At 42.6% G+C, this 10,670-nt stretch overlaps 1 protein-coding gene across 1 annotated transcript; it reads right to left on the bottom strand.

Moving 5' to 3' along the window:
- Window positions 1–5,247: 5,247 nt before the first annotated feature.
- LOC306835130 (uncharacterized protein) lies at window positions 5,248–6,460 on the bottom strand (the record flags this gene model as incomplete). The annotated part of the gene is made up of 3 exons (XM_079361558.1): window positions 5,248–5,274; window positions 5,459–5,629; window positions 5,765–6,460. 3 exons carry the CDS (start codon window positions 6,458–6,460, stop codon window positions 5,248–5,250), a joined length of 894 nt encoding a protein of 297 aa, XP_079217684.1.
- Window positions 6,461–10,670: the final 4,210 nt, after the last annotated feature.

The raw sequence follows: 10,670 nt of genomic DNA, 5'->3' as shown, positions 1-10,670 counted from the left end.
CGGTCAGTGTTGAATGTGCGTGGAGAGTTCCTGAGGGAGGGAGGGAGTTGTGTAGGAGACTCTGACCCAGCAGGTTCAGTGCTCAGTTCTGTAATGCGGCTAAAAGATGTTGCCGTCTATAGATAGGGCTCGGCTCCTTCCTCTAAGCGTCTGAGGCTCAGAGAAGGAGTGTGATGGTGAAGGATATCAGTGAGGTAGGAGGGGGTCAAGGGTTGTATGTGTGAGGAGCAGAATTTTGAAGGTAATCAAATAATAATGTTGGAATCTTTGACTTTGTGGTCAGAATAGAATGAAGCCGTCTGATTGATAAAAACATCTTTTATTGAAGAATAAAAACAGAAAGTTGCAGATGAGATGAAGACACGCTGAGCAAACTGATTCCTAAAAACACATTATTACAGATTCAATGAATGTAGATTAGATTACATATAAAATACAAATCACTGAAAATCATCAACATGAATCAGAACGTTTGTGTCGGCTAAATATTTGATTTCAAACACACATTTAAAAACTTCTGCAAAAATTAAAACACAGAAAACTTGATTCACCGTCAAAAGATATTTTACTTTCTAAAAGCTGCTAACCTTCAAACTGACGACAACGAGCTGCATCGCAAACGACTGCTGTGTTGTGTTCTGTCCGCTGTTTAAACTGATCTCAGCCTACTGCAAACAAGCAATACCACTCCTTACCAGCAGGTGGCAGCAGTATTATATTTTTCTCACAAAGCAGAAAACTTGAAGCTGAGGAAACACAAATGGGATGTTTACACTCTTTCATCATTATGTTCTGAACACATTCGTAATGACCACGACTTGATGGAAACATGGTACAGGCGTAACATGAGAAGAGACTTCTGTAAACGCCCTCTTCATGCCTTGTTGACTGACTGTATGTCTCCAACTGGTCACCACCAGTTCAACATGTTAAATCTGACAACAAAACCTTCAACAAGCTCCGAGCAGTACCGACCAGAACCACAGACTTTACCTGGAAGCCCTGTGTACCTGCCTTAAAAGTTCTGCTCTCTCTTAATTCAAAGCTCTTTATTGGCTTGAACATGTAAATATACTACCAAAGCATCAAAGAACAAATAATGCAATAATAATAACCATGTAAAATAATAACAAATCAAAAGTAACAATAATAACTAATAATAACAGTATTTTAACAGGAGTACTCATAATAATAATAATAATAATTAAAAATAATGTTTTGTTTTTTAGCATGTGTGTATAAGCTTAACACAAGTGTGTGTAAATGGGTTTTAATAATAATAATAATAATAATATATTTTATTTGAGGGCGCCTTTCAAAAAACCCAAGGACACCTTACATGCAAGGTTTTAAAAAGACAATAAAACATAAACATAAAAAGGTAAAAAAAGAGATTCACATAACAACAATAAAAAAGGGAGTGGAATGGATGGAAATTAGAGGGAGTAGGCTTTTTTGAACAGACGGGTTTTGAGACGTGATTTAAAGATTGTCAGAGAGTCAATGTTACGGATGTCAGGTGGGAGGGAGTTCCAGAGGTGGGGGGCTGAGCGACTGAAGGATCTGGACCCCATGGTGGTCATGCAGGCAGGAGGGATGAGAAGGCTGAGGGAGGAAGATGATCTGAGGGTCCGACTGGGTGTGTTTATGTGGAGGAGTTCAGTGAGGTAAGAAGGTGCGAGGTTATGGAGGGCCTTGAAGGTTATGGAGGGCCTTGAAGGTTAGGAGGAGAGATTTGTATATAATGCGGTCTGTGACAGGGAGCCAGTGGAGCTGTTGGAGAACAGGGGGGATGAGGTTTGTGAAAGGTGTTGGACCAAGGACAGAGCCTTGGGGAACACCAGAGAAGAGTGGGGAAAGCTGGGAAGTGAATGTTTTTAACTGAATGGACTGAGTGCGGCCGGAGAGATATGAAGAAAACCAGTCCAGGGGTGTGCCTGATAAACCAATGGATGCCAGTCTGTGGAGGAGGATGGAATGGGAGATGGTATCAAAAGCCGCAGTCAGGTCGAGGAGGATGAGGATGGATAGGAGTCCGGAGTCTGCTGACATCAGGAGGTCGTTGGTTATTTTGAGTAGGGCAGTTTCAGTGCTGTGGTGGGGGCGGCCACCGGACTGGAACTGCTCATAGAGGTTGTTATTGGAGAGGTGGGAGTGGATTTGTGGCAACTGTTTTTCCCAGGATTTTTTAAATGAATGGTAAGTTTGAAATGGGACGAAGGTTATTGAAGTTGCTGGGGTCTGAACCAGGCTTTTTGAGAAGTTATTGCAGCAGATTTCAGAGGTGGGGGGACAGAACCAGATATGAGGGAGGAGTGGATGATAGAGGTAAGCAGAGGTGCCAGGCAGTGGAGACAGGCTTTGACCAGGGGTGTCGGGAAGGGGTCTAGTTGGCAGGTGGATGGTTTAGATTTTCTAATAAGATCAGGTATGTCAGCAGGGGAGGGAAGGTGGAAACATGAGAGTGGTTGACACAAGGGAGCTGGGGGAACAGGAGGGAGTGGACTACAGGAGGTGTGACAGGTCAGTTTCTGATGGATGTTTTCAATTTTTGTGCTGAAAAAGTTCATGAGTGAATTATAGTGGGCAGTGGAGTGGAAGTGTGGGGGAAGAGAGTCAGGTGGGTGGAGGGAGTTGCTAATTAAAGAGAACAGAGTCTGGGTGTTCCCATCACCAGCACTGATGAGAGTTGTGTAGTAGTGGTCCTTGGCTGTGTTGATTGAGTCCTTATAGAGAAGATGGTAAATGGTAAATGGACTTGAGCTTGTATAGCGCTTTTCTAGTCTTCCGACTACTCAAAACGCTTTTACACCTACCCATCACACCTATCCAGTATCTATCCATTCACGCACATTCATACGCCCCAGACGCAGCAGGGGGAGCAATTTGGGGTTAAGTGTCTTGCCCAAGGACACATCAGACATGTTGCTCGCAGGAGCAAGGAGCTGGGGATCGAACCCTCAACCTTCCGATTGAGGGGCAACGACTCTACCAACTGAGCCACAGAAAAGTGTGGTGGTGGTACATTTCCATGTGAACAGTTAAGGTGGGTTTTATTGTACAGTCGCTGTAGTTGTCGTCCTTTAGCTTTGAGGAGGCGGAGTTGGGGTGTGAACCAGGGAGCAGAGTGGGTGAATGATACGGTCCGGGTTTTCAGGGGAGCCAGTGAGTTCAGCAGAGTATGGAGACTGTTGTTGTAGATGGAAACCAGTTCATCTGTGGTAGTGGGGTCTTGATGGTTGGGAGGGCTTCAATGCTCGTGGTGAGAGTTGTCATATTGTTGTAACACCCAAATTTCCCCCATTCGGGGATCAATAAAGTTTATCTTTATTCTTATTGATGTTCTTGATACTTTTCGTAACAAGAACATCAATAAGGATAAGGATAAACTTTATTGATTGACCAATGATTGACCATTTTTACTACTCCTTATTGATGTTCTTGATACTTTTCTTATCAAGAACATCAATAAGGAGTAGTAAAAATGGTGCGTGTAAGTTTAATTTTGGAAATAGTGAGATTTAAATTAATAGATACAAACATGTGGTCAGAAATGGGGAGATCAGTTGAGGAGCAGTAAAAAGGGGAGACACCGGAGCAGCAGACCAGGTCAAGAATATGACGCTTTGAGTGGGTGTCAAAATTAATAAACTGATGAAAATGAAAACTGTCAAGGCAGGATGTGAAGTCCATCGTGAGGTTCAGGTTCAGATTGTCCATGTGGATATCATAATCACCAAGCACAATGACATTGGGAGAGAGGGTGCAGAGGTGGGTGAGAAGTGAGGAGAATTTGTTGATAAAATCCTTATTATTTTTGGGTGGGCGATACACAGTGGTTACTATGATTGGTGCTGGTCCGGTTATTTGCAGAGAAACTGATTCAAATGATGTGAATGAAGGGGTTGAGAGAGGCGAGACCTTCCATGTTTCCTGGTAGATTATCACAAGACCTCCCCCTCGGCCGATGAGGTGGGGCTGACAGAGGTAAACAAACCCAGGTGGTGTAGCCTCGTTCACCTGGGAAAAGTCATTCTGTTGCTGCCAGGTTTCTGTCAAGCATAGGAATTCCAGTTTACGGTCGAAGAGGAGGTCCCGGGGGAGAAGTCCTTTGATCGTGAGAGAGCAGATGTTGAATAGTCCGACGTGGACACGGCTGCGGTCAGGGGCAGTGCTAAGGTTAGCCGACCTGGCTAGGTTGGCTAACAAACCACAGTCCGCTGTATGCGGATTTGTATGTCGCTCATTCCCTGTCCCTCAGATTGTGTCCTGTGCTGGTTTCTTGTGTCTTCCTGGTTGCTAGTTTGTGGTCACTGAGCCTGTACCTGGTGAGAATCTGTCTTGTTCCAGTTATGTTTCTTCACATTGTGTTATAATTAATTTTACTCTGATTGGTTTTTGGAGAGTAACACGCCCGGACACAACATGTATAAAAGAGTCAACTGTTCTCTGGGAGCAGAATGAACAATACAGGTCAGGTACCAATCCCATTCGATGTCTGATTCTCAGTGTGAGATATGCTCTCAGACATCATTTCAAATCAATATACTGATGATTTAAGTTTTTAGAAGCACCAGTAACATTTACCCAAACTGCATCCCAGTCTAATTCATGTCCCATTTCGGATATATCTCTGTCCCAAGCTTTCATTCCTGATGTGGGCAAATATTTCTGTGGAAGGAATCACAACTTAAGTAACCCTTACCCCAATTTTAATGTGATTGCATTTAATTTTTATGTGTAACATTTATATTGTGATTTAATCTTATGGAGGATTTAAAGTTTGTATCAACAAGAACGGCATGTTTCAATCAGAGCTTCTCATGATGATCTTCTTCATCTACTCAAACATTCATTTAACGTCTCTGCCAGCAGCTACAGCCAGTGTACCGAACATGTACCGCAGCGCTGTTGTGGATCCCTTCACTCGACTCTTCATCTCCTCCAGTTTCTTGACCTTCTCTGCGTCTCCGTTCTCCTTCATCTTTTCAATCAGGAAGTCCAAGTGGACAAGAGTGGACAGAGAATCAACATTCAGAGCGATCTGCTCCAGTCTGAGAACATGCTCGTAGGACTCTTCCAACCATCGATCTTTGTCCTCTTTAAGTTTGTCCATTGTCTTCTGAAGTGTTTCCAGAAGGCTTGTTTTCTCTTCACGGTCTGCTTTACTTTGGTCATACTTCTCTTTCACGTCTTGAAGAGTTATCTGACGTTTCCTTGTCTTTGGAACATATCTCCAGTCTTCCTTCACATGATCAGACGCAGGGCATTTCCCTGTACAGACAGTGCAGCGACCCTCACTCATCACCTCACAGTGTTCGGGATACCAGGCCATCGAGCATCCAGGGTAGTGACAGTTCTCCTCACAGACTGTACAGCACATAGCTCCTTTATAAAACAAACAGCTCATTCCACCACTGATATCTTCTTTATCTTTGTAGACCTCATCAACTTCTACAGTGAAGTTCTTGTTGCTCTTCATCTCTTGTTCATGTGTCTTCAGGGCTTCCTGAGTCTGTTTGATTTCTCTCTGTTTAAATTCAATCAGCTGAACTCGCTCTTGCAGGTTTTGGATCGAGGCTTTCAGTTTGATGCGTTCGTTCAGAACGGCCACAGTTGTCCCCAGCTGCTGTGGAGGCGTTTTTAACAGAAACTCTCCAAACTGGGACATTCCTTTCATTGATACAGCATATGCATGTTTAAGGATTTGTTTGTTCTCTTCTGTTCTTTCTTCATTTTGAAGGTTCTCAAACAGGAAGTGAACGGGCTGCTTCTTTGCATCTTTGGCCCACTTGATGTTTGCTACTTCAACGGCTTTAAGATGTTTAGGTGTCATTCCATTTGAGTGTGTGATGAGACAGACAATGTTGTTCTCCATGTTTTTTCCAAACAGAGACGCCACTGAATCCAGGACGTACCTGAAACGATCACTCAGGCGATTCTCGCTCGCTTTCATCACCAGACCCACGACATTTATCTCATAAACTCCGTCCCCTGAGCGGAACAAGTCAATTAATCTATTTGTGATGAAATCATCATGTTCAATCCCTCTGGTGTCTCCGTATCCAGGAGTATCAATGATGGTCAGAGAGTAGGACAGAGTTTTATCTTCAAAACCAAAGAGATCGTACACGATCACATCTGATGTCTGACTGTCTAACTGATCTCTCTCCTCCTCTACGATGTCAAACCAGACATTGTCGTTCCACGTCACTCCCATGGCGTAGTTGACCAGAGGGTTGATCAGAGTAGATTTTCCTGATCCTGTTTCTCCCACAAGCAGGATGGTTTTGTGTACTTTAGTTGGATCTCTTTCACCAAGAGTCATTCTTGTTATGGTCCCAATCGTCTCTTTCTTTGGTGTCAGCTGGTAGACATTAGGAGATCCTGGACGGATCAGGTGTTTGCAGGTGATGTTGTCATACCTGTTTGTTGTGCTTCTGTTGAGAGGTGAAGACATCCAATCAACAACCAGAAAACATGGACAAAAAGATCCAAATGGGATCTTTTAATGAAAGTAGTTCATGCACTTTCACACCACATGGATTTTTAATGCTGATTCCCGCCCTGTGCACAGTGGCGTTTAGCTTCTCCTGTCTGGACGGAGGTGTTAAGTCCCACGCTGCAGATCAAAGCCGTAAATAGCATTTTTACTGCTGCTACAACTGAACTGAACAAGCTGTAGCCATATTTGCACACTTGTATTTATTTATGTCCAAAACTTATTCGTGCCCTGCCTGAAGAGATTCTTTATTTGTATTTTTCATTGATCTTATCAGTTCAGACTTCTCTACTTTATTCCTACAATTCACTTAGTAGACACTTTAATCCAAAGCGACAAACATCAGAGACGAAGTACAACAGAAACAAGGATCTAAAAAAGAGCAAACCATGTCAGTATGTGCAAACAATCATCTTTAATTCCGAGTGGACACACAAGTACTGACAGGAAGGGACCAGATGAGCTGACAGGAAGTTACCAAAGCAAAGCACAACAGCTGTTCTTAAAGAGCATATTGCAGGTTAAAGACAAAACTTAACTAATCATGGAAAATACGTTAACAATACTGTTTTTAAAGAAATTCTGAAATTAATAACCCACAGGGTCTCCTGGAGACGTTTTAGTCTTTGCTCTTTACTTCCGCATTCGGCTGTGACGTAACATAAGGGAGTCCCGCTGAATCCCCGTCTGTTTAACATGTAAGATCATGGATCCGAGTGTCACTCCCGTCAATAAAGAGGAAGAAAATATGTATTTCTTTACATATAATGGTCCACTGGCTTATTATTCTGAACCTGTTTGATGTGATAGAGAGCAGAAACAGGCAGGATTAGAGGAATAACGGCCTCAGGAGAGAAGAGAGACCCGGAGCAGGCGTCCTGCTGAGTGACAGGTGTCAGCTCGCCATATATGGGCGAGTGCTGTGTTCACATCAGCATATGTAAAGTTTGTAATCACATTCAATCCATTAAAAAACTATTTGTAGAAGGTGCAAGTGCCGATCATTCACCTTTACATTGTATGGGAGTTACTCGTAAAAACGGCAAATCTGTACAATGTATTACGGTGCCGCGCTGTGCACGCGCGCGAGAGAGAGAGAGAGAGAGAGAGAGAGAGAGACATTAAACCCGATTACACGGCCTGTGCAAATGCAGCACCATGTCTTTATTGTTTATTCCTGATGCAGCTCAGTGTTCACGTTGTTATAGAAAATACAGTGTATGGTGCAGGATTCTCCTGACGTGAGTTCACAGCGCACGTAATCCACACAAACATGCACAACAGCGCACACACTCCACACTTTAATGCGTGCTTTTGCACATTAGGCTACTACAAAAAGTTTAAAGTTTTAATGGAATAGAGGACCGACAGACGTAAAGCTTGTGTTTCTGTTTGTTTCCAAACCGCGCGTTCCGTCTTTCCTCACTGCGCGCACACACACACACACACACACAGGCACACACACACACACACACACACACACACACACACACACGGACACGCTCTGTTGTAACAGAGTTGGATTTATAATAAATCGTATGACTACATATATTAATACAGACTGTCCGGTGTCTATTACACACAAACTAGAGAATATAACAGAGGATTCCAGCAGATCAAATCATTAAACGCTTTCTGTCTGCGTATATAATATTTGATGTTAAACAGCCAGAGATTTAAATCATTAATAAGGAAACGCTTTTGCGCCTGATGCCGAAATATTCAACGTGTCTGTTCGATGGTTTCTGAGGTTGTGGGAATAATTCACCAAAAAACACTTTGAATAATAAAGCCACTTACACTATGCGCCCGAATGTGCGCCGCAGTGACGAGTATGTGCTGCAGGGAGGCGTCCTGTCTGTTCTCACTCACTACCACGTATCATTATACCTCTTTAATCATGTCATGTTTTATCCTGTTTTTTGTGCTTTAATTCTTTTGTGCTGCCTTCTAAATGTTTGTTTGTAAAGTGTTTGATGCTCTCGGTGCAAGACAAGTTCCCCCAGGGGCAATAAAGGCTTCATTCATTCATTCATACACGTAAGCATAAAGCCGATCAAAGCAGAGTAACAGAACGCGACTCCCTTATCTTACGTCATGTGACGCGTTGTTGGAAAAGTGCGAGTTCTAAACAGCTCCGCTAAAAACAGCCACTTTCTCCTCTAAATTAGATTAGAGCACTTATGTGTTGAAGAACATACAGAACATTGATGTACTTATTCTACAGCCCTTATCAGACAACATGAAGTGTTAATTTAAACTTTTTTTAAACCTGCAATATGCTCTTTAAGAGTTTTAACCAGTATAGAAATCATCTTAAAAGTTGATGTTATCAAACAAAACCCTCATCATTACCATCATCATCATCATCAATAATATTGAGACCTGATTGGTGGAACCTTGATACTTAAATGACTTTTTTATGGGGTTTTTTGTCTGGTTTTAGTAGGTTTGATAGCTCTCCTTCACTATTTGTTGTTGGATGTTGTTCTTGCTAGCTAATCATAATCTTGAATTTCCCTCCGGATCAATAAAGTATCGTCCGTCCTTGCTTCCTTCCTTCCTTCCTTCCTTCCTTCGAGTAAAGTCACATGTACCAAAACAAACTAATAACATATCAAGACGAGTACGACAGGTACGAAGCTACTGAACGTGCAGCCAATCGCATCAGCGCACAGGTGAGAAGAGAGGAGGAGTATGATGGTGAAGGATATCAGTGAGGGAGGAGGGGGTCAAGGGCTTTATGTTCGAAGAGAAGGATTTTGAAGGTAATCAAATAATAACGTTGGAACGACAAACGTGCACACAGAGCGATGAGCTACGCAGTGCATCACAGGCTGCCAGTCAGCACGCAGCATCATTCACAACATCAGTGTGCATCAACCAGATCGAGGTGAGGTGCCATGTGTGCCAACAGAAAGCGAGCTCTTGCAATAGTGGTGTTCATATGCACAGATTTAATTTCCAACTTTATTATTATCTCCAAATTAATCTGATCTGCAGCAGGCAACACGACACAATCCACTGATCGACTCGACGGTACACAAAGACAACACCACAGATACAGATAGATAATCCACAGCTGAAGTGAAAACAGGAACTTTAACCACACCGAGCCAGACGCGAGAACAAGTTCAGAAAGAGCACAGAAAAGAGCCTTCAGATCAGTCATGACCAACACGCGGTCAAATGTGACAAAGCAGGATTTGTATTCCAACAATCCAATAAAACTGAAACAACTCATCTGTGTTAATGAAATATAGTACTCACGTTGCCATGGTTACGTCTTCAGATGAGCTGGAGGAGGGGGCAGCTGATTGGTTCTCTGTAATGAAAAAAAAACAAGCAAGTGACCTCGGCGTCCTGTCAGCTGCCATCTTGATATTATCAGCTCTTAACGAGTGAACAAACTCGCTCAGCTCCTCCCCCTTCATGCAAACATTTATTAAACAATTACACTGAATGTCGCTTCATATCAGTCTTACCGTCAGTTTGTCTTTGTTCCCGTTTATTTCAATCTGCTGTTATCTCTTCTCTTTGTTTGTAAGTCTGTGTTTTAAAGTGTTCTAACCTGTCGCTCAGCTCTCAGAGTCAGCGGTCTGATGTCGAGGAGAGAGAGCAGAGTTTATATCAGCAGTGGGAGGACACCTGAGGTCACATGATGTCACAGAAACAGACCACAGAAACGTTTATTTCATCAAAGCAAGAACATTACCTTTTAAAGTCAACTCTCCTCCCTCTCTTCCTTTCTGTTTCACTGAACCTCACCGTTTCTCTGAAATCACGTGACATGCTGAGAATCTTATCAGAGACCTGCTTACTTACATTCAAAAAGTTGGAGCAAGGAACTCAAATGTCATTGATATTTCTGTTTGTTGAAAAAAAAGGTCTCAAGTTAATTATTCGTCTTTCTGTATTTTATTACAGAGAATAAATGTTCTTTTGCAAAAGGAGGAAGTGAAATGCACAAGTGATAGAAATCACCAGGGCAGTGCAGAAAACCCACGCTGACATGTTCTATCATTCTGCTCTAAGAAGTCAACATTTCTCAAAATGGGGAAACTGAGAACGCTTTTCAGAAAGGAGGAGCTGAATGCAGCCAATAGTACAGACATAAAAAATACAATATCTCCATATAAAATACATTAAAAAGGTCATACTTCAAAAT

Source organism: Symphodus melops, assembly GCF_947650265.1.
Source record: "Symphodus melops genome assembly, chromosome: 14".
NCBI classification, from domain to species: Eukaryota; Metazoa; Chordata; class Actinopteri; order Labriformes; family Labridae; genus Symphodus; species Symphodus melops.
This window is presented reverse-complemented; position numbering and strand designations above follow the sequence as displayed.